The sequence below is a fragment of the Protomyctophum parallelum genome, assembly GCF_964188405.1.
Source record: "Protomyctophum parallelum genome assembly, chromosome: 20".
NCBI classification, from domain to species: Eukaryota; Metazoa; Chordata; class Actinopteri; order Myctophiformes; family Myctophidae; genus Protomyctophum; species Protomyctophum parallelum.
In genome coordinates, this window is record NC_139718.1 from 33,568,666 (window position 1) to 33,593,352 (window position 24,687).

General features: G+C 43.7%; 1 protein-coding gene across 1 annotated transcript in view; it reads left to right on the forward strand.

Moving 5' to 3' along the window:
• rbks (ribokinase) overlaps positions 1-24,687 on the forward strand; it is a 42,681-nt gene that overhangs the window by 6,699 nt on the left and 11,295 nt on the right. The window contains exons 3-8 of the mRNA XM_083792741.1: positions 5,058-5,190; positions 6,743-6,806; positions 7,287-7,349; positions 8,763-8,927; positions 16,658-16,749; positions 21,115-21,303. Coding sequence (XP_083648867.1) covers positions 5,058-5,190; positions 6,743-6,806; positions 7,287-7,349; positions 8,763-8,927; positions 16,658-16,749; positions 21,115-21,303 — 706 coding nt within the window. The remainder of the gene's footprint in view (positions 1-5,057; positions 5,191-6,742; positions 6,807-7,286; positions 7,350-8,762; positions 8,928-16,657; positions 16,750-21,114; positions 21,304-24,687) is intronic.

Here is a 24,687-nt window from a genome sequence, read left to right on the forward strand (position 1 = left end):
CCAGACACTGCCCCCTACTGACACAGCTAACTGACACTGGAAACACATGGCACCTATTCCTCTTGAGCAGTAAAACAACAACAAGAAAGTGTCAGTGGTGGAATAAGTAAACATTTTGTCAAATACTGTAATTTACTCACATTTTGAGGTGCCTCTTTACTTTATTTTAGTATTTGCATTTTTACTTTATACTTCTACTCCACTACATCTCAGAGGTAAATATTGTACTTTTTACAATAATTTGACAGCTTCAGTTACTAAGACCAGTTATGGTCGAAACATGTTGGCCGGTGCCTTTTTATTAGATAAAGGCTTTCCTCTTTTTAACTTTGAGTGCCCGGATCGTCTCAGCTCAGAAAAACATAACACACCCACTGATTTTAAACCAATCCTGATACTGTGCCGTCCCAATATGAAGGACTGCCATTTGGTTCTGTCTTCACATTTCCGAATCGTTTGCAGTTCCAGCCACTATACATTGAATTTAGATGTCAAACAGATGTATCAGTAGTAAAGTATATCTTTACATAATTGGTCCACACTGATGCTCGTTACATACAGTATGGTACCATCTGTGTCAGTTCAGAAACCCGCCTATATCAGTGACATCATCGATGGGAATCCGAGCTAACGGCAGCCTTTCTATTCCTGGAAAGTTAGCACGCTATAATGGAAGCCATTGGTCTCACGTTAATACAAATTAAAAAAGAAAGATGCCTACAGCATGTCCACAGCCCAGTTCAGTACAGTACAGTACAGTACAGTACAGTACAGTACAGTACAGTACAGTACAGGAAATTACAACTGCAAAATAAACTGCTGTGCTCTAGATTCAAACCCTGTTTGACCAATCATGTCCCTTATCAAGGCAGACTGATTAGTCGTGTGTCTTGTAAAAAGGGAAGTAACGAAATAAAGATGTTAAAAAAAACGAATCTAATCTAATCATTGTTTCAGGCCACAGTTATGGCCTAGTGCAAGTTTAAGAATATTTTGTTTCCAGGCAAAAACAGAATGTATAATTTTACATATACAGTATAGCACAACACATACTGTACCCAAATTCAGGAAGATTTGGTTAACTTGCAGCCGTGGAAATAATTCCTACTTATTTCAGCTCTTCTGAGAAGTTGCTTTCTTGAGTCAATAACAACATTTATAGTATCTGTTGGAGCCTGCACAAGCTTCTGCTTCTCCTGTCAATACTTATTTCATCATCAGTTTTTAACTCGATTCAATGATGAAATAACCACCTTAATAAAGGCGTTTTAAGTTTTTTCACCAGAAGAGTGCCTTTGTTTTGTTCCTTGGTTGCACTTATTTCATCGACATCTTGATGAAGTTCAAGTTAAGTTCATGTGTTGTGCTATGTTATAATGATTAATGATTTAATGAAATGTTCCTTATTTCATTAAAATACCAGTTGAATCGTCTGTATTTTAAATTATGCCTATTCAATACCTATTTATCATGGATACCGTTTTTACAAACATTTTTCTCTGGAAAGCAGAAACTGTCTGTCAAGTGCCACTCAGTGCCACTCAGGATGAATTGGCAATGAACCGACATTGACTTAATTACTAGAATATGGCAACATTATAAAACAAGCAGGGGAAATGGAATTGGGTGCCAACCGACCGGCCCACGACACTTATACCAACGCCTGCTTTTTGGCCTTTTCATATCGTGGGAGAAAGTGTGGCGACGTTGCACTTCAGCACGTAGCTCTGTTCCGTTTGTCTGGCAAGCTCACACAGACAACAATGGCTCAATGTCTCACTGTGTGAGGGAAGAGGCGTGGGCGGGTTGGCCTTGAAATGTGTCACCTGTCAGTCATCCGGGCGGTCTCAGGTGTCTCAGCCTGTGTAAGCGCATGGATTCTAGTGAAGAGGGGGGGGATGGAGCGCTATAGTATATGGTAATGACTGGACGAGTGGCACCCGTTGGCAAGCGTCATGGTATGGGAAGCAATACTTGGTGGTTGTGTGTGCTGATTAAATAAAGCTGTATCTTAATCCTGTTGCACAACACTAGTTTTAAGAAATACGGTATTATCATTTCTACATTTAAACCATCCTTTTAAATCCTTAGTTTCCACTGCAAACTTAGATTTGTTTTAATCCTGTTGCTCCACTACTTTGAACTCAGATTTAAATTTCAGATTTTAGAGATTAATTTTTAACTTGCAGCTAGGCGTTCACATTTCCAAAATGGCAGCATATATATTAGATGAATTGAAGAAAAACAATATTTCTTCAATGTAAAATAAGGTACCATGTGATTGTGATGGGGTTCAACAAACAAATCAATTATAATCTGGCTCTCAATTACACTAGATTATTACATTATTCTTTGAATGCTCAAGCTTCTATTTTCCTAAATCTGTGCCAGTTTTCTCTCAAAAAAGGGAAGAAAAAAGTAGCGACATTTATTATAAGTCTCAAGTTGGGCAGCCAATGAGAATTAATCACAGGCAAAGGTTTTAATCACTGATTTGTTAAGCAATTCTTAAAATGAACAGAACTCGGATTAAAATAAAACCTAGATCAACAAATCCCTGATTGACCCTAAACTATGTCCTTTGTTGGTGGGAACCCACTGTGCAAGAGTTAAAATTAACCTGTGGTATTTTCAGTGTGTATATTTTACAAGATGAAAGTCAAGTCAGCTGGATGCCATGCGTACAGTGTACTCGTCCTCCCGTTGACTTGTGACACGCCAAGTTACTGTAAATCCTTGACGTCGAGTGAGGTTACTGTAATACCACGCCTCAACCTGCCGATCACGGATTGGCAATGAGTAAATTAGGAGAAAATTATTTAAAAAAAATCTGTTTTGTCTCCCTTGCTACAAGGGCCAGACCACAGCAGCTTGACGTACAGTGTGAAGGTATACAGGAGTGTATCCAGTGTGTTGCCAGATTTTGCGAGAGAAAGGTCTATGAAAACAAGCCCAAAAAGAATCTGCGACCTAGGCCACTTTACGTACTGTATACTGGATACTGGATATTTGAAAGTAGACGATCTACAAGCTCACAATGTATGGGCATCCCTGGCACAAAATGTTTTCAGATGGGGTGTGTCAATTGTGTGGACAATTAAATATTAATTTGGGGATCCTTAACTTGAAAATATTTGCAGGACAAGCCCAAATAAGCAACTACACTTTAGAAACAAGCCAAAAGCACACACACACACACACACACACACACACACAACCCACATCTACTATTATTTAGTAAAGTTACTTTACAGAAAAACAAGCTCAAAGTCACTTATAATAAGCGGACTTGGCGACACTGGTTGGCTCACACTGGTTGTGTTAGTCACCACCTCAGTGATTGGATGGACTGAGGGGTAGCTCTCCTTCAGGGCATCCATAAATGGTAAATGGTGCATTTATATAGCGCCTTTATCCAAGGCGCTTTACATTCACCCATTCACACACACACACGATCATACACCGATGGCTGCGGAAACCATGCAAGGCACCAACCAGCACATCAGGAGCAATTATAGGGGTTCAGTGTCTTGCTCAAGGACACTTCGACACCAACTCTTATTTTTTGCACATATGATGTAATTTCTCCATTCATTGTCAATGGGAATTTAATATTTGTGTAAGACGAAAATCTACACTAATAGCTAAATATAGGAATCTGTGTGTCTGTCTATGTCTGTCTGTCTGTCTGTCTGTCTGTCTGTCTATCTACCTACCTACCGTATGCAAGGGATAATATATTTCGTGCCAGTAGTTGAATCACCCGACAGGATGATTAAATCATCCTATACTGTACTCATCTGAGTCTTCTTTCTGTCAGTCTAGGAGGACATGATTCTTTTTCCTTTCTAATGGAAATCATGCCATTGATTAGAAACGGACAAACTGGAAATGTGCTCTTTTATGAGGCTGAACAAAGCTGAACCAAATCAATCGACTATACCAACACCTCTGAAATGGGCCCATCATTCACAAGTATACAACAGTATCTTTTATTACACCCTCCAATAAACATCATCTCATCTGGGCCTGACATGTCTTGTATTGCTTCAGATATATCTCTGTTCTCCACCCATGGGGCCTCTTGTGATGGTGCACCCACACTGCTGTGACAGACTGTCTAATGATCTAACTAAGCTATATCTTATCTCTCTACGGCTACGGATATCTATCTATTTTATGTGATGTTCAACCCCCGTATGCAAAAGGAAAGGGGCTAGTTTGGAGGTTAAAAATCTATATGTACGTTCATCCCTGCAGTATTTATCCTCCATATTGAGTTTGTGATGAAACCCTCTCTATATCAATTATGTATGGTAATATTTTCCAAATATGCTTATTGTTTGGGAATATATAATTGGCCTGGAAGGCCCATGGGATTGGAAATTACTAACTAGTAACACATTACTACTTTTGTCCTTTCAATGAAATCTAATCGTATTGTGAGTAAAAAGACAGAAAAAGAATAGAATGTACAGTACTAATTAATTGGCTGTGTATGTTTCAGTGAGTTAAAAAACTCCCTGAAAGTCAAACTATCAAGGCATCAAAGGGAATCAATGTGTTACTGTACAATACAGTATGTGTCATCAGTAAATCCTACAGGCAAAATGTATCATTCATATATCTGTAGTGTGTGTGTGTGTGTGTGTGTGTGTGTGTGTGTGTGTGTGTGTGTGTGTGTGTGTGTGTGTGTGTGTGTGTGTGTGTGTGTGTGTGTGTGCGTACTGTGTGCGTGCGTGTGTGCGTGCGTGTGTGTGTGTGATGTACGGCCAGTGTTGTAAAGTGACATTTACTTAACTACTGTACTTAAGTACAATTTGAGGTATTTGTACTTTACTTGAGTATTTCCAATTTCAATACTATTTCTACTCCACTACATCATAGGCAAATATTACTAATTTGGAAACTTTAGTTAGTAGTTACTTTGTAGATTTGTATTATTATTACATTAAACATACAAACCACTTAAGCCCTATAGTATATACACGCAACGCATTGTGAGCTTGTAGATCTACTTTATTAATATATATATTTTCGGGTCTTATTGTTCTCAGCCGGGGACCGAGGCTACCGAAGGAAGGGGAAACCATCCATGGCCAAGAGTTCTTCACTGGGTTTGGAGGCAAAGGAGCCAACCAGTGCATACAGGCTGCAAGACTGGGGGCCAGGGCTATTATGGTCTGCAAGGTAGGGAACTATAGGAACTGTGTGTGTGTGTGTGTGTGTGTGTGTGTGTGTGTGTGTGTGTGTGTGTGTGTGTGGATGGTTCTGGTACCGGCTGGTACCTGGACCTGGCGAGCCGACCCGGACCTCGACACCCCCCTCCCTCCACAAATGTGGTAACCCAGTTCTCCCCCCTGGAGACAGACTGAATCTCCCCTTAGTTAGGAACTCAACATGGACTAAGAGTCACCACCTTTAAGGGGCCCCCATTTTGTGTTTATTATTTTCTATAAATGTTCAAAAGTGTTTAAGTTCTGTTTTTGAAATAATAATAATAATTTTCAGTTACCCTTTAACTCCAGTTTCTGCCTCCCTTATTTCATTGGTTTTCACTACACACATTGAGCTCCTTCTCCGAACCTGGTTTATACGCAGTCAATCCCTTTACCATATACCAACATTGTATTAGTTTGTTACCCATTGCACCACTTGCTACATGTGTGTGTGTGTGTGTGTGTGTGTGTGTGTGTGTGTGTGTGTGTTTGTGCGTGCGTGTGCGCGCGCATGCGTGCGTGCGAGCGCGTGTGTGTATTGCGTTCATGCAGATGCACAATACAGAATATGTTTTGACTTGCCCAATGCTCTCTTCATCCACTTTTTCATATAGTTGCAGAACAAAAATGAACACCCGTCAATTACCCAGACAGTTAACAACTCCCACCATAAACCTCCTAGCCGCGTTTGTTCGCTCTCCGGTCCGTCGTCTCAACCCGCTGCACCAACTCAGTGCAACTCACTCATTTTCTGTTGATCAATACCATACTGCATGCATACGTTCCACCCACGCTTCCACGCTCTCAAAACAGGCCTTATTCCCTTTCTTTACAACCCCTAAGACTCCAATCAGTAGGCACAGAGCGGCCTTTCAACCCGAGCACCAAAGCACCAGTGCCCCACCTCGATCAGAACAAAAGGGCCGGATCGATAACAGCCCAGGCGCAGGAGTTCTCTGGGCATGGGGAGAACCCAAAAATAGACCGCCAGGCTTGTGGAAAAATGATCCAAGACGCCCGGGCCGCACTTCAAAAAGAGTGGAGTCAAGCAGCCGCTATCATCAGCAAACCCAACATCACAGGCAGCCGTGGCGCCCCGCGTTTTGGCACATTGTCGAGAAAGCGTGGGTTCGAAGTGGGCGCCTCGGGGCAGGGTGGGGGACCTCTCCCGCACCCCCAACTCATTTCAAATGTGGACATCCCTGTGCGGTTGAAGGGGAGAGGGGAAGGAGGGGAGGAACGAAAAAATGGAGGAGAGGTGGACATGAAGAGGCGTCAAGGCGGGGTCATCATATCTTCAAGGCTTGGCGCGGCTGGCCGCGTGTGCGTGCACTCGTGCACTTTGTGTGTTGGTGCGTGCACGCATAGCGGCGGCATGATGCCAGTATGCCGGCAGGGCGCAAAGAGAATCCAACCCAACTGAGGTTTGAGCGTAGCGCTCTTCAAAAGTTTGCCGCTAACCAAGTCTGACCCCGTTTGACTCCTTCTTTCTTTTTAATCGTTTCGCATTCAATCTTTTGTAGGTCGGTGAGGATTCCTATGGAGACAGATACATCCAGAATTTCAAAGACAACAGCGTTCACGCAGGTGAGGCAAGAACTTCGCAAAAACGGGAGTGATCGCGGTTACAGAGCAGTGGGAATTTTCTCAATTACTCCTAAGGCTTTTGAATATCCTTGAACGTTGTTGTTTTTTTAGGTTATTGTTTTTTATATTTATATTTGTGAAAAAATAAACACCAGGGGCAATATTTATGAATAATGGAAATACCCCTTATTTGGAATGAGATTTGTGGGTGAAAAGCTTGAAAGTTTCTCCAAGTCATTAACAGTGATTACTGTGTGGAGTCGACATTCTGCCTTTTAAAGGGGGAATGTCATGCCCCTCGGGAAATACGATCTGTACGAACTGTACAGAAGACGTAAGTCCAGTAACGAACTGTACGATTTGTACATCACGTCTGTCTAGCCTCACAAAAAGCTAAAATAAGTTAGTTTGTTTATTTAAAAGAGAAGCAAAAGATGGATTCAAAGTCTCGCCTCTCTCTCTCTCTCTCTCTATCTGCAGATTTTGTGTGGCGGACCTCTGCGGCAGCCACAGGAATAGCCTCCATTATGGTCAACGACGAAGGTGAGTGTGATATTTTGACAAGCTCGCCAAATAACAGGAATCAAAGACACACATGCATGTTCTTTTACTCTTTACTTTGCTCTCTCTCTCCTCTCTCTCTCTCTCTCTCTCTCTCTCTCTCCTTGTGCACACAATGTGCAGAGCCATTTGCAGCGTACGTATACATTCACCTGCGTCACTGACTCAACATTGAGTTAGTATCAGCAAGTCTCAGTTAAATAGCATCCATGCCTGTACAGTACACAGTACAGTTTCTACAGCCCATTTTAACCATTTTACTTTGACATACTGTATACAGTAGGAAAGGTTTAAATGCCTAACCCAATACACCCACATGCTACAGTAAAATAATATAATGTAATAATTGCTCTGCAACCATATACTGTATGTATGTGTGTGTATATATATATATAATATATAAATATATATACAATACATATATATTATACACATACAGCTGAATTTGTTTAAAGAAATTACATAGAGAGAAATGGAAAACCAATATGAAGGAGTAGTATGAACTCAATGTCAAGTACAAGTCAAATCCAATTCATTTCACGTACTTCACTGATTGAGAGAAATGGAAACAGCTAGCTAGAAAAAAGAATGGGAACTAAATAAATGATTGTGTTTCTATGTCCTTTTTTATGGGCAGTACATTTTAACTCATATTTATTCTCTCTGGCTTTGGAATAGCCCTGGCCCCTATTTTCCTGTGGAACTAAGAAAGAAAATTAGATTTCTGTGTAAGTCAGCCAACAATGATAATTGGACTCCAAATAAATGTTGAATTAAATTTACATTACATAACTTGCATCAGAACTAACGATATAGAAGGCATTTGTAGAATCGGCCTCATGTCTTAACAAAATAGGGATGTCCCGATCAGGTTTTTTTGCAAAAAAAATAAATAATAATAATAATGATGTATTGGTTAATTAGAGTGAATACAGTTCTACAGCTTATAGAACTGAAGTTAAGTTAGACACCTATATGCCATCATTTGTTTTCATCATAGGTGTCTTCCACGCCTCTGAGTGTGCCTAGTCTTTGTTTGACGATCTCTGACTGGGACCAGAAGGAAAACAACTAGCATAAACACAACCGTTTTTATGAAATCTCATTGCTTATACTATCTTTCTTTGAGATTTACATTAGACAATTAAAAATCCGACCTTTTCTCCTCTTTTGAAAACCATGTGATCGGAGCCGATTTCCGGTCACCCGATCCGATCGGGACAACCCTGGTTAATTTGGTTTACGTTATTATGCATGTGCCTGCGTGCTTGCCTGTGTGCTGTGTGTGTTTGTGTGTGTGTGTGTGTGCGTGCGTGCGTGCGTGCGTGCGTGCGTGCGTGCGTGCGTGCGTGCGTGTGCGCGCGCGCGCGCGCAGCGCGCGCGCGCGCGCCTCAGGTAAGAATCTGATCATGATCGTGGCCGGTGCCAACATGCTGCTGAGCGGTGCAGAGCTGCAGGGGGTCCTGCCGGCCCTCCGTCTGTCCAAGGTGTTGGTCTGTCAGCTGGAGATCAGCCCCGAGGCGTCCCTGCAGGCGCTCCGCCTGGCGCGCCACAACCACGGTGAGGGAACGCCACACGGCGCGGCGCACGCAATGGGCTTTCTGTGTGACAATTACTGACCTGAGATTAGATTCAAAAAATGTCTGCTTGAAAATGACAGTTTTCTGAAAAAGTCATGTTTCTATGTCAGTCGTTCTTCGATTTTTCAAAAATAGCAGACCCACAAGCTCGTAGCGCGCCACTCGGTGGCGCGCTATGATCTTGTAGATCTGCTATTTTTCAATAGCTAAAGCATAACGTAATGCTAACACCAAAAGGGGTCCCCGTCCAGAATGGGTTTAGTCTCAACTTTTGAGGATTTTAACTGTGCAAGGGGGGTGGGATTCGATACGATATCGTTACCTATAGGTTGCCGATTTGATTTATATTGCGATTCCTAATTATATTGCGATTTGATTCGATATTGTGATTTCCCCCAAGTTACTTTTCTTTTATTATACTAGAACATTTTTAAACAAACATTCAAACAGTGCCAAAGGTTGAGTCAAAGACCTGAATGAACACCTGGCGCTGCGTGAACAACTAGAAACACATGACTTAAAGATTTAATGATCATTTTTGATCTGGACAATTCTGCAGATGAACAGAAAAACTACTGTATTTCTCATTATTTTTGTCTTCCCACTCTTCCTACTTTTCATCTTTCTCCACTGCCTCCTTCTTCCTCCCCCCTGAATATTCCTAAGCAGCATCTATATTTAGATTTTTTTTTTGTAATATTTCTGTACCTATTGTACCTACTATATTATTATTAGCAGTCCTGGGCGTCACTTCAGGGGGGGGGGGGGCTGTCGCCAGTAATCGCGTGGTGGCATGTGGGGCGCCGCGGTGAACAGAGTCGTACTGCCGCAGCAGTGTTGCAGATGGGATGCCCAGATGGCCTCATGCGGCGACACACACACACACACACACTCCCTGAATATCCCAGATATGTCGGCGCTAAACCTGCGAGGCCCGGCCGACGTCAGCACGGAACAGCATCGAACGGTGGCACCTCGGCATGGCAGTGCCTGCCTGGGCATTGTGCGAATGGCGATCTCGAGGGAGAACGGGTGTTAATGGCTTTGGCAGCAAGGGCTTAATGACGTGGGTGTGTGATGTAACTGCTAGGTCTGCTGCGCAAACTCCCATCACCATCCAACCACACGCGTACTGTAAATATGTCCCAAAAGGTACATTTCGTCCGGACCTGACCTTGATACAGGACGGATACATTTTTAGAAAAACGATTGCACGATTGTTTATACATATACAGTATAGGCCTATTGTATCACTGAATAGCATTTTGATATTGTCTCTGTTGTGTGGAAAACTTGTTTTCCAATAAATCAAATGTAGGTATTATTTCGTTATTTAGCTCTTGTTAATACTTTTAATAATTGGTTCAATATTTATAAAAACCACACACACTTAACAACTTCACTAATATATATATATATATATATATATATATATACACACACAGTATATGAAATCTGTGTCAAGGTAATTAATCTGCCCGACAGCAACGATAGCCTATACAAAATGAATTCCGACTCCAACTGGAAAGTGACTACATTTTCCAATTTCCTTTCTTCCCTCCATCTCCTCCTCCTCTCTTCCTGGTCTGTGTGTATAATGAGGCAGGCTTTTACATTCCTCGCCAGATGCAATTAGAGCCTGTAAAAGCCCTTTTAGATACTCACTGATGGTGACTCATGCGTAGGTCTGTACCCTGCGTGTGTGCGTGCGTGTCAGGGTTTTGTCTTTCTCACTCTGCACACACCGTTGGCTTAGGTTATTTTCTTTTTCATCCCCTAACTCATCATCTCATTTCACCCCAGTGTGTGGTTACTCCACAATGTATTAGAAATACTCTTTCTTGTTACAAGTAAATGCTCCGGTATTACAAAAAAAAAGTGCATGGTCATCAAATAGTACAGTAATAGTTCAAATAAAGTACAGTATAGGGCTGGAGTGGTTCATGTATATTTTGTACTTATTTTGTTACAATAATCACTAGTTACAAAGTAACTACAGGTATACAGTATAGTAGCCTAACTAAAGCTGTCAAATAATTGTAGTGGTGGAGTAAAAGTACATTTGCCTCTGAGATGTAGTGGAGTACGTAGAAAGAAAACTCTTGAAAATGGAAAATACTCAATTAAATTAATAAATAAATAAAATAAGGGAAAAGAATCACACCTGTGTGAAGTGAGGGGTGCTCTTATACATAGGCCTACATCACCATCCATTCGTACATGATCCATTCATTGTCAATGGGAAAAAAAATGCCGATTTGCTCGTCCACATTATGAGGCAAATTCTCCATTCATTGTCAATCTGAATGTAATGTGTGTGTGTGTGTGTGTGTGTGTAAGACGCCCCTCAAAAATACAATCACCATCATCACCATGTACTTGGTTACTTTCCAGTTTCACCACTGCTCTCTCCATAAGTAAAAGAAAGGGTGGGGAAAAAACAGCTGTATGCCTGCAGTTTTAACTACTGGGGCCCGTGTTGTGTGTCTGTTTAGATCCTACAAAACATCTGCAATCAGCTCCCGAACCTTGAACCCAAGAGAGTCATGACACATACACCGTGCCAGACATGACTCAGTGTGTGTGTGTGGATCACAGGGTTTCCACATCTGTCCCAGCAGCTGTGTTTATGTGTTTGTGAAGGAGGGGAGGGTGGGCAGGGTGCACTGGACTGTGTGTGTGTGTGTGTGTGTGTGTGTGTGTGTGTGTGTGTGTGTGTGTGTGTGTGTGTGTGTGTGCGTGTGCGTGTGTGTGTGTGCGTGTGTGCGCGTGCGCGCAACACACTGATTTTGAGGACGCCTGGAGTGAAAGGCAGAGAGCACATAGTGACCTGAGGCTGACACCGACATGTCTATTACTGTGACACCTGCAGTAGTAGCTCGGTACATCAGACAGATGTGCATCCGTCTACAAGGAAGTTTCACTCGCAGAGTCGCAGGGGCCGTATGCCGGCTGCTCGGCCTGCTTAGAATACGAAGCGCGGCAAGAGCCACTTCATGCGATTTTTGCTTTGCCGAAAATTAGGGACGCACCGATATGGAAATGATTGGCCTGATACCAATGCCAGTATTTTTTGGTTTTTGTTGCTTTTATTTTCCCCTTTTGTGCCAGGGAAATTTATACAAGAAATAAATGTTCAGAATCTAATACAGCTTGGTAGGCTGCAGATAACCAACACACCAAGATAGCCAACGCAAAATGTATGCTTATACATCCATCCATCTTCAACCGCTTATCCATAGTCGGGTCACGGGGGTAACAGCTCCACCGGAGAGCTCCAGACTTCCCTCTCGAGAGCAACATTAGTGGGGGGGATCTGGGGGATCCCGAGACGTTCCAAGGCCAGTGAGTCGATGTGTTTCCTCCAACTGCGCCTTGGTCTGCCCCGGGGTCTCCTCCCATGGGACGTGCCTCGAGGACCTCCCTATAGGGAGACGCCCAGGAGGCATCTTAACCAGATGCCCGAACCACCTAAGCTGGCTCCTTTCCAGGCGAAGAAGCAGCACAACAGATAAAATATCAGCTACTGCCATTGGTTAATGTCAGTTTTATTTACCGATACTGATATTGACAGATAACTGTATCGTCCGATAGGCCTACCGATATGTGGCCAATAGATCGGTGCATCCCTACCGAAAATAGCCAATCTACAAGCTCACAGTGCTCCATGAGCTTGTAGATTGGCTATTTTCGACATTACACACAAGCCTCCTTCCTTTTATTTATTTTTTTTGGGGGGGGGGGGGGGGTTGGTGCATTTCGCACATTTCTCCAGCGACACTTGGCAGTGGCTGCCACAGTGACGTGATTGACATGAACGTTCGTGGTCACACCACAGATGGCAGACAGAAACGGGAGATGATATGCGAGGGAGAGGCAACAGCAGGCCTACATGTCTTCCTTTTCAAGCTACGCTGTTAGCTGTCGCACTATAGACGTGACACCGTGGCTGTGTTGCACCAGCCAGCCAGAGAGAGAGAAAGAAACTAGAAAGAAAGAACTGAAGTGGGTGTAAAGCCTAATTTTACGTTTTTTCTGTTTCAGGCGAGGGACCCAGGCGAGGGACCCAGCCATGCGGCGCAGCATAAATTAATTAGCTAGAGGAGTAAAGGACTATATGCCAGTTTTAGGTGATAAGGTGACCACCGAAACGGTGGTTATAGTAAAAACAGAGAGTTTGGGTGAGCGGTAAGTGGCTTATCACCGCGGCATGACGTCATGTTGTAGTTTTCCAAACCACTTAAAACTGAAGTATGAATAAGCCTTAAGTATAAGAGAATGACAGAGATGACGGGAGTCATTCAAACCGAGGAGCAGCCGTATTGTGCTCTGCAGTGATGTTACACAGCTAAAATCTAAATGGATAGTGGATAGCCACTTAATTCAAAACTCAAACACAAAGACTCAAAACTGGCCATTCATTATCAATGGCATTTTAATGTTTGTGTTGGGACAAACGATCAAAGCTGGCCATTCATTATCAATGGCATTCAGTGTTTGTGTTAGGACAATGTTTGTGTTTACACACACCCTGAAATATGGACATAGGAGGGGCTAGTGCCCCTCAAAGATAAGTTCTGTCTCTGTGAAAGAAGATGAAAAGAGGGAGGGAGGTTGCGAAATCCAGACAGACATCTGCAGGAGCGTAGCCAGCGTCACTGTCCATGCTTTTCTCACTGTTGAAAAAAATAGTTCCACTGTCTGATTCAGTACTAGTACAAAAACAATCTGCCGGCTGTGCGGGGTGAGTTTAGTGAATACGGCGATGTCGAATGAGGTCGACAGCAGCAGTAGCGCATTGATACAAACTGTCAAACTGGTGTTTTTTGTCCCAACCCGCACAGACCAATCAGAAGCCTCTGGTCGATTCTCTCAGTTTTGGCATGTCCCGCCTACCTTGGAGATAGGAGACTCTCCAGACTGAGTATAGCGAATTATGTGACAAAACAAATTCACGGAACGCAGCGAATCAGGCTGGAAACCAGCCTATAGGAGGCATGCAGGCACCATCCAGAGATCTCCCTGGCTTTGGAAAGCAGAGAGATGGAAACAGAGGTGTGATCCAACATGCAGAGCGGGTACGGCGATGTCCTCCCAGCCCAGCTTCACGCTGATGACGTACGTGGGCTTAGCCGGCTCCTCTCGGTGCACTGAACAGTACCAGTGGAGTCAGTACTGCAATATAGAAATACTCTGATATACAGTGAACATGAACAGTACCAGTGGAGTCAGTACTGCAATATAGAAATACTCTGATATACGAGTAAAAGGCCGGTAGTTAAATTTCACTGGTACAAAAGTATTGGCAGTATTGGCATCGCAATGCACTTAACTTAACTTAGTAGAAATTCCCATTCCCATTTCACAACTTTTCAAATAGATATATTTTATACTTTTCAGTATAAAATGTATAAAAAACATCCATGCTGTTTTCGTGCTCAGACCCAGCCAGCCACCCACCCAGCCACACGCACACACATACAGTAGCTCCGTAAGGGAGTGGTTGCACCACTCAAAAATCTTTAGAAAATATCAGCTCTACAACCTCACAAATTGTGAGGTTGTATATTGGGTTGGCTATTTTCAAATGGCCAAAATGTATGTAGGGCTGAAGTGATTTTAATAATAATTAACTAGTAAGTTAAGTAACTAAAGTTGTCAAATACTTTTGTCAAATGTGTACTTAAGTACAGCACTTGAGTAAATGTACGTAGACACCACTGCGCTTGCCCAATGTTTGTGTGTGCGTGCGTGTGCATGTCTGTGCATGTCTGTCTGTGCGTGTGTGTGTGTGTGTGTGTGTGTGTGTGTGCGACACGCTGTTTCACTCTCACTTGCGAGCTACCCAGCATCCACCTCAAAGCGCCAGGTGGCCAAAGCCCTGCGCAAACCCACGCAGCTGCTCTCGTGCACCCACGCAGCACACACACAGTGAGCACAGACACACGCACGTGTGCACGCAGGCATGTGCAACACAGCCAGCATACCGTACACATCTAACAACCCCACAGACTTTGATGTCACCAACGACACAAAATGTGTACTTTGCTAACACACACGCACATACACACACCCACACAAATATGCGCACACACACACACAGACACGCACAGACATGCACACGCACGCACAAACATTGGGCTTTGCCTTTAATGTGTACATGGAGATATCATAATTCACCACTTTGTCGACTAGGCTTATCTTCTCACATGCTTTACACAGGCAGCGCTGTATTAGAGTGAATTAATGCATTCATCTCATGAATATGCATAAGAAAGACATTGATGTGCAACATCTCAAAAACATTGTCTCTCTGTCGGTCTGTCCTCATATCACTCTCGCTTTCTCGCTCTCTCTCTCTCCTCACACACACACACACACAGACACACACCCACACACACACAAAGGGTCAGTACACACCCACACATTAAATGCACATCCTACAGCACAGCATACAGCATGTAAGGCCATATCTCCCCGGGCCTCCCCCCCCCCCCCCCGGTATTATTATGGGTTTTTTTCTTCAGGGAATGCTAATGCGGTCTCTGAACGGCGTCGGGGTGGCTGCTTATTGCAGCTTCTTCCATTAGAGTGTAGCCTGCATCGATGGCCCCCTCCTATAGCCTTTGTTTCAACCCCTAAGGCGCGATTCATACCGCCTCTGTAGAGCCTACAATGTGACGTCATAAAGTCGGCTCTTCGGTGCTACTGAAAATTTCTGACGAGCCGAAATCATTTCGGCACTACAGCGGTAAAATAGGAGTATGAATCGGCCCTACGGTAAATCATTTTGTCACTACAGCGGTAAAAAAGGAGTATGAATCGGCCCTACGGTAAATGCGGGATCTTGATGGACCAGTGAAAGCAACAAGAAAAAAAATAAAACGATCACAGCATTACAAAAATACGCATTGCCTTATTTTTAGATACAGTAGATTTGGAAAAAAAATGAAATAGCTTGTGTGTATTGTGTTTTATGTCCTCCCATGGACCCCGTCACCCCAGGAAGATGATCAGTGGACGGGCGCCAAGGAGTCAGCTTATGGGGATGCATTCGATAAATAACCTGAGAATAACGATGTGTTTTAGCCCTTTTGAATGTTTTAACACAAATCTTCTCTTCTTTGGGGGTCCCTGGCACAGAACATTTCCAGGATAGGGGTGCGTAGCCAAATATATATTAATTTGGGGGTCCTTGGCACGAAACTACAGTACTGATTTAAGGTTAATGAATTGGATGGTTAAATGAATCAAAATATTGTCTTTCGTCTTTATTGGCGTTTTACTTAAGCAATATTACACGAGAGGGTGTGTTTTAACGTGATTATTGCCACGACAGTGATGCGGTAAGGAACGAGACAAAGTCGAGTCCCGCAAGCATCACTGAAGTGGCAATAATCACGTTAAACCACACCCTCGAGTGTAATATTGCAATTATACAACAGTTACCCTTAAAACTAAGAAAATAATAATATTTGTTTACTGACAGATGTAGTCACTACGACCACAAATGTCCCAAGAAACTAGCTAGCCTAGCCACCGAGTTTGCTTTAGCGCTCTGGGAAAACAGAGCAGCTGAATTCTTTGTTTTGATTAGGCGGTGAATGGTGCTGGTTTGATCCACGGCTAGAAGGCCGTTTCAACCAATCAGATTGCTTCCTGCGGTATAATGTTCATCCTGTGCTTGGATTGTCTCCCCTCTCGTCCCAGTGACCACCATATTCAACCCAGCACCGGCCATTCCAGACCTGGACCCAGATTTCTACAGAACCTCTGATGTGTTCTGCTGCAATGAGTCTGAGGTGATGAATCACACGCACACACACACACCACCCAGCAAACTCATGAGTGAAAAGCATTAAAATCAATTCAACTCAAACTTTATTTATACATTTCAGACAATGATCAAAGTGCTTCACATGAGAAAATAAAACAATGCAAGTCACATCGAGCAGATAAAGACAAACAAGGAACATAGCATGTACAAACAGGAGACATATAGACAACAAGAATACCTATCCATTGAAATTAGAGAGAAAAGGTGAGCTTTAAGTAGAGATTTAACAATCTCAATGGATTGAGCAGCTCTAATGTGCGCACACATGCACGCATGTGTGTTGTACGCACGCACACTCGCACATACACACACACACAGTCACTCACACACACACACACACACACACACACACACACCGCCAGTGTTTCCCAAACATAGGGTCACGGCCCATTTTGGGTCATTGACAAAAAACTAATATGGGTCGCAAGTAAATATCCCAGTGTTTAATAACCTTATCTCTATAACGTACATTTTTCAGGAAACTGCTAGGATTTAGAAGGCATTTGTAGAATCGGCATCAGGTCTTAAGCAGTCTTTTTTTTGTTGCTAAATAGATGTGTACAGACTGAGTGAAACAGCCTACACATCACCTCTGTGTGTGCATGTAGTCCATCTAGTTCAGACCACCATGAGGTGTGAAACACTTCTTCAATGTCTCTCTCTCTCTCTCTCTCTCTCTCTCTCTCTCTCTCTCCACACACACACACCTTCCATGGCCTCTGGCCTCAAGTCGTATGTGAACCCTCTGGCATGACTAACAGAAGAGCCTTTACGGTAAAGGCTCATGGCGTCATGGAACCTTGCACCCACGACTGTCAAGACACGATGACAGATGACTGAGTGACGGGGAGGGCAGGGATAGATGGGAAACGTAGTGAAAACAAAAACATTGCAGATGTGCTGGGGCGGCTGAGTCACCCTCCCCCTCGGAGGTAAAGTGAAGGTGAGTTTGCCCGGGAGCCTCTTTTTGATGTGGTGAAATGACTCGAGGTGGATAGCCAGGTGTGCGTGCGTGCGTGCGTGCGTGCGTGCGTGCGTGCGTGTGTGCGTGCGTGTGTGTGTGCGTGTGTGTGTGTGTGTGTGTGAGACTGCGTGCATGTGCACTTTCAACATGGTGTCCCTATATTTTAACCTATATTTTAACCACTTTCAACATGGTGTCCCTATATTTTAACCACTTTCAACATGGTGTCCCTATATTTTAACCTACTGTATATTGTAACCACTTTCAACATGGTGTGCCTATATTTTAACCTACTGTATATTGTAACCAATTTCAACATGGTGTCCCTATATTTTAACCTATATTGTAACCACTTTCAACATGGTGTCCCTATATTTTAACCTATATTTCGGCATGTCATTATGGCCAAAATAATCTTCCTTTTTATGTTGGAGAAATGTTGCTAATTTCTTTCACACATTTCAAAATGTATCAACACTTTTTTTCTAAATTGTTAGCTGATCTATGAGCTAGATCGCCTATTTTTGAATAGCCAAAGTAGGCCTATACTGTAATTAAAGTGGATAAGATTGTTATTATTATACACAGGCAGTATGCACACCTGTGTGTGTCTGCACACACATGCACGCACACACGCATGCCCACACACACACACACAAAGACACACAAGTACACTAACACTGTCACACTGTATTATGGCATGCGAGATAGACGGTGCTCACTCATTGGGTGATTATTAACGCACACAAACACACAGGCAGGCAGGGATGATTCAACCCTCACTCGTACTGTCGAGAGAGAGACAAAGAGAGACAGAGAGAGAGAGAGAGAGCGAGTGCGCGAGTGAGAGGTTGATCCCCTAGCTGTCTTGAAGCTGATGACTAAAAAGAGACAGTTCTCTCTTTCTCGTTCAGCGTCTGTCTGACCACAACAGGGTGGCATCCAGCGGGGCTCTAAAAGCTCTGATCTACTGTGCGGTTTATTTTTCAACTGTCACGACTCACAGGCCATTGTTCCCTTTTGACAAATTGCGCTGGCAGCGGGGATGGGATCCTCCCCGAACCCTATTCAACGCAAGCGTCAGCCATTCCCTGACCTCCCAATGCGGGGTCGGCTGGCACTCTTTTAGAATCCTGTGCGTGTGTGTGTGTGTGTGTGTGTGTGTGTGTGTGCGTGTGTGTGTGTGTTCGTGTGTGTGTGTGTGTGTGTGTGTGTGTGTGTGGTCTGCCATGCTGCAGGCGGCTTATGGAAGACAAAGTGTGAACTATCTTTGATCTACGGCCCACATATAGCACGTTTGAAGTGTTTTTATAACAAACAAAAGTATCTTTGGCGTTCACCTGAGGACCTCACACACCTAGAGAAGCATTCACACTCCCTGCGGCCCACAACGCGTACATGGTTTAGTTTAGTTTTGTCGTGTCAAATTGAGGTGAATCGTTTGTTATGAGTCAAAAACTCCAATTACAAGTCCACTTCATCTGAAAACATTTGAACATTTCTGACATTTCTTTTTCTAAACAATCTTCAGCTATAATGGCATGCTCTAAATTAGGCATGGATGGATGTGTTAATGTAGTTAATGGGGAAATGTAAACATCATACTACTATACACATTGCTGCTACTCTGGTCTCTGTTAGTTTCGGGTTTTTTTGCAAGATTAACAACATTTAAAAGCATACACAATCCAGACTTCCAGAGAACCAATACTTTAACTTGTAATGTTTGTGATTACGTGTATATATTTTTTTATTATTTAGTCATGATGCCATGTTTTGGAAACAAAACAAAAAAAGCCAATAGAATAAATGACTATAATACACTTCCTCCATGTGTGAGTACTTGGTTGTCATTAGTCACCCCTGTAATACTCGGCAGACCAGACACATAATGAGTTAAAACCTGTTGAATCAGCAAAAACCTCACGCTAATTTATAACACTGGGAGATAAATATCCTCAGTCGCTTTGAAACTATTGTTAAATAGGAACGTACTGTAGCTGGAGGTCATTGGACAACAATGACTGACACGTAGGCCATATACGGGCGTCGGAGAGATCTAACAGGCCTCTGTACTGTCTGTGTGACAGGGGAATAAAAGGCCACTGCTTTGATGTCCTACCTGTACAATACATGTCACACGTGGTCAGAGGCGTTGTAGTTTAATCTCGTGGAAAGCCCCTGATACCAAATACCTTATTTTAACCCATTAAAGACCTCAGGCGGATTCTGCTAAATGTCTTCTAAATCCTAACAGGTTTCTGGAAAAACTGCTATATACGTAGGGCTGTGAATCTTCGGGTGTCCCACGATTCGATTCCGATTTTTATTCCAGATTGGAAAACGATTGTCTATTCAAAATGATTCTCGATTCAATACTACAATGAATACAATACAGCTGTGCTGATCTGAAGTGACTAGTACTGACTACAGTAACTAGAAAATGACTGAAGGCATGATATTTACTGTGATTAGGGTAAGCTTACATTTCATATCACAAACACCATGTAGTGAAAACTGTAACTGTAAGCTGATCTTTTCTTTTTGGAATCGCGATTCTAATTCGAATCGATTTTTGTTTGACACCCCTACTGCTATATCAGTGGTTCTTAAACGTTTTCATGTCAAGGGCCGACAATATTATATATATATATATATATATATATATATATATATGTATTTGGCGTGGGCCGTGGCTCAGCGGTCCAGGCACCTTGGACCGGTATAGCCCAGTCTGGCAGTGTGCCGCAGGCTCGACTCCCGATCCCGACGGCCTTTACTGCATGTCACTCCTTGTTGTTCCTAGACTATAATATTCAAAGATTTGCACAAATCTTCACGACATTTCAAAAACAGCAGATTGATGCGCTATATGAGCTCAAGGCTCTGGTCACTCTGTGTTGCTTTGTGTCTATGAAGGCAGAGCTCCTCATAGTAACTTATGCACTGTTAACAGGACGCCCCCTTTGGTGTTTTACGCATTATGTTGGCTAGTTGTTAGCTATGTTAGCTATTGATAAATAGCAGATCTACAAGCTCGGCACTCTGTGCTGCGCTGCGACCTTGTAGATCTGCTGAAATCGTGTCGATGAAATCGTCGTGAAAATGTGTCGCAAATCTTTGATTATGTTCTTTCAGAGCGAACGTTTTTAACTCAAATCTTTGCTTCTTGGCGGGCCCTGGAACAACATATTTTCAGATGGGGGGGTCGGCTGCGAATTACATTATATTTGTGGGGGTCCTTGACGTGAAAATGTTTGAGAACCACTGACATCGAAACCGTTTTTCCAGAAAACTGGATATAGAAGACGTGTTGTAAGAATCGATGGTTTTTAATGTGTTTGCTTTGACTTTGCGTCCATGCAGGCAGAGCTGCTCACAGGGCTCCAGGTGTCCAGTGTGGAGGGCGGCCGTGAGGCGGGCCGTGAGCTGCTGAGGCGAGGCTGCGGCTCTGTGATCGTCACCCTGGGTCACCAGGGCTGCGTGGTGCTCAAGGCACGGGAGGCCGCCACGCATCACATCCCCACCACACCGGTCACACCGCTGGACACCACGGTATGTGTGTGTGTGTCTGTGTGTGTGTGTGTCATAGAGTTATAGACGGATAGAGACGTCACCGGATTTCTCTTCTCATCCACTTGTAATTGAGTTCCTCACCCAGTTCCTCTTCCGGGTTGGAACAGAGTGCATTCTGGGATTGGTATTGGGCCATACGTGAACGCGCTGGGCCGTTCATACAGTGCGTTCACGTATGGAGCATAGAGCCATGCATAGTGCCACTCGAAGCTGCAATAACACTTTCGGCCACCATGTCCATGTCGCTTCAATGTTTCCTCTCGGTGTGTGTGGCTTAGACATAGAGACACACACGGCCACGCTACTCAACAGTGCCACTTTAGGTCACCCAGTGGTATTACAGCTGTCCGTACTCAAGCGGACATACATGGAGACATACAGTACATACATAGGGACATACATACATAGGGACACACGTAGCTTGCATTAGAGCGGTTAGGCACAGCTAAAAAAAATTATAAAACAAATTATCCGTTCGGAAAATGTACAGTAAGAAGGTTATACTTTTATTATTAATAATATTAGTGTCTTTCTCCTTTCATCCTTAATTTCTGTCTGGAGACCTGTGTGGTGTTTTCGATAAAATTATTTAAAAACTCTTTCATAGGGCTGTTCGTATACACACTTATTTAAACAGTTTAACATGCATCAAAGGTGACAATAACATTGTCACTGTTATCTTGTGACAAATAATTAAATATCTTTTTTTCTCTGAACGACACAATTCCTCCATTTCTCACCTGTATAAAATTGTGAGGCCACTAAGAATTAAGTTCTCTAAGTTTTCCTACGTTTGTAATGCAGTGATGATGAATGGTAACTGATACAATTTCCATATCATATGCAAGACCCTCGGATTCAGAAGCGCTTACAGTATGTGCACAGACAAAGCTTTGTTGTGACACATACTGTACCGTCTCTGTACCTACAGTACTCACTCTCAGCCTATTTAGTTGTCAACATCTCAACTGGAAAGGTTTAAGATGAAGCCATTGTTTTAGTATGTCTGTGGTGACCACTGGGCCTTTTCTTTTCTTTTTACCAGCTGCGTGACGTCACAGGATTCTCAGCGAGGTGCTTGCATTTCCTGCCTTAGTGGTTTGTGGGTCCGTTGGTCTCACATCATCAATATTACAATCTGCGTCATTAGGCAGAATTGATAATTGCGTCTTCGCACATGTGTATCTGCAAAACGTGTCCGTTCAAGTTCAATTCATTTGCTTAAGCATCCAATTGTAATTCCCTCTGTGTATGATATCATAGCTATACTGTAGACAGTAGCTGTTAATCACAGAGCATAGTTTATAGTCTGACACACTGCGACAAACAAGCAGAGGTTAAAAGCCTCCGAGTCTCGGCTCTTAGCAGTAAACCCGTTGCGTAGCTATCATAAACCCCACGTCCAGCCTTGTGAAGTTTAAAAAAGAAGCGATTGGAGTGAAACGACCGCGTTAGCATGAGACAGTTAGTCTGAAAGAGGAACCATGTGGTGTGGTGGGTGTTGTGTGTGTACATTAGTATTTTTAAGTGTTTTAAACCCCCAACCCTCACGTCTCTGTCTCTGTCTCCTGTTGGCCTCTGGGAGAAGTTGTTGAAACCCCCCCCCCCGCATCAACACCACCCTCCCCGTCCCATGACTCACCTCTCAGGCCTGCACCAGTCAGCAGAAAGCTGTACAGCCGTTATGCGGTCTCGCCTGCTGCATGTTCACCTCCCCATCCCCCCCTCCGATCCCCTAACACGCACGGCGTCGCACGCGAACACACACACACACACACGCACACACACACTCTACCCCTCCTGTTCTTTGATGGCCCCATAAATTCTGGAGTGTTTAACTCTTCTGGACACCCTAATCCTTCTTCCAGTAAACCTTTTTTTTCTCTCTCTCTCTCTCGCTCTCTCTCTCTCTCTTCTTCTTAAATGCAGAAAGAAAACAGATTGTTATCAGGGCGGTGATTCTTGTGTTTTTCTTTTCTTCTTTCTGCTCATAACCAGATGCCTCGCAGGCAGTTGTGATTTGCTAGCTTTTTCAGTGCGTGTACTTCAGTAGTGCATTTAGACAACCGTTTGGCCTCAAGCTTGTCAGTGACAGGTTTCACTTGCTGTGATGCTGTTGTGATGATGATGACGTGGTTCTGTGTGGGCCACTTTGGCTAGTTTTGGACTGCAAATGGAGGCAGGATTGTGCCTCGGTATCAACACAGTGAGTCACCTGCGGTTTCTCTCTTGTCCCACTGACTCCCCGTCCCGTGCATTTGGATGATGATGGCACGACACCCCGTTGAGGCGACATAGTCTGACGTCATTTGGATACGTTTTGGTTATTTGTACCCACTCGTCAGATTACTAGGATGACTTTTTCCTGTTATTCTTTTCTATTATTTGTACTTTTTCCCACTTTTTTGCCAATTCCCAATTCCTCTTTGCAGTGTAGTCTAAGTTGTCACTGTTGAGCCCTACTGGTTGGTTTCGTAGGGATGGTGTTGTCTATAGTGTTCCAAATGATCTGAGATCTCTTCACCTATGCCGATACATCTGGTGAGCCAATCTATTGTATTGCAGCACCAATGCAATGTATTTAGTGATGATCCTTCATCTTGGGCCGGTGACAGGATTGGTTTCCAAAGTTTGTTAGCCCTGTTCTATTAGCAACTACCCTATTCTTCTATTAGACGTTACCGAGTGTATTGTTAGGCGAAGATCTATTGTTGGTGCATCTGTCCCAGATAGATGCACGGCAGAGGATTGGAGTTGGACCCCATCGTTTTCGTGCTGGTGGGCAAGGAATCCCCCCCCCCTCCCCCTCACCCCCGTGCCACCCGGACGGCCCCCGGTGGTCACCAGGAGGACTTTGAACAGTTCAAAAACAACGTTATATGGATGTTAGTAGCGATATACACCCGGTGATTATGGCTGGTCTTCACACCATCAAAGACATGCATGGCCTTCATCCTCAACATTCCTGATTGTTGCAGATTTAACCCATGACCCCTCATTCCCAAAAACACAGTTGCGGGCTGAGTCAGTGTCGGCCTGCAACGCTGGCTTAATAACAAAGTAAATGTGCTGATCTACTGCGGGCTGATCTACCCGCTACCCCCCCCCCCTTTCCTCTGTCTGTTTGTTTCCCCTTTCTCCTAAATTGAGTGCAGGCATAATTCCTTGCCCAGATCAGAGCAGAAGCTGTTTACGTGTGGCCAGTTGGACGCGGCTACGGCACACACTCATGGGCACATGCATGCACGTGTGCGCACGCACACACACACACACACACACACACGCATGCACACTGTGCCTTGAGCCCTGTTGGGACTTGGGTGGCCCAGGTTTCCACTGCTCCGGGAGGTCGACTGTGTGTGG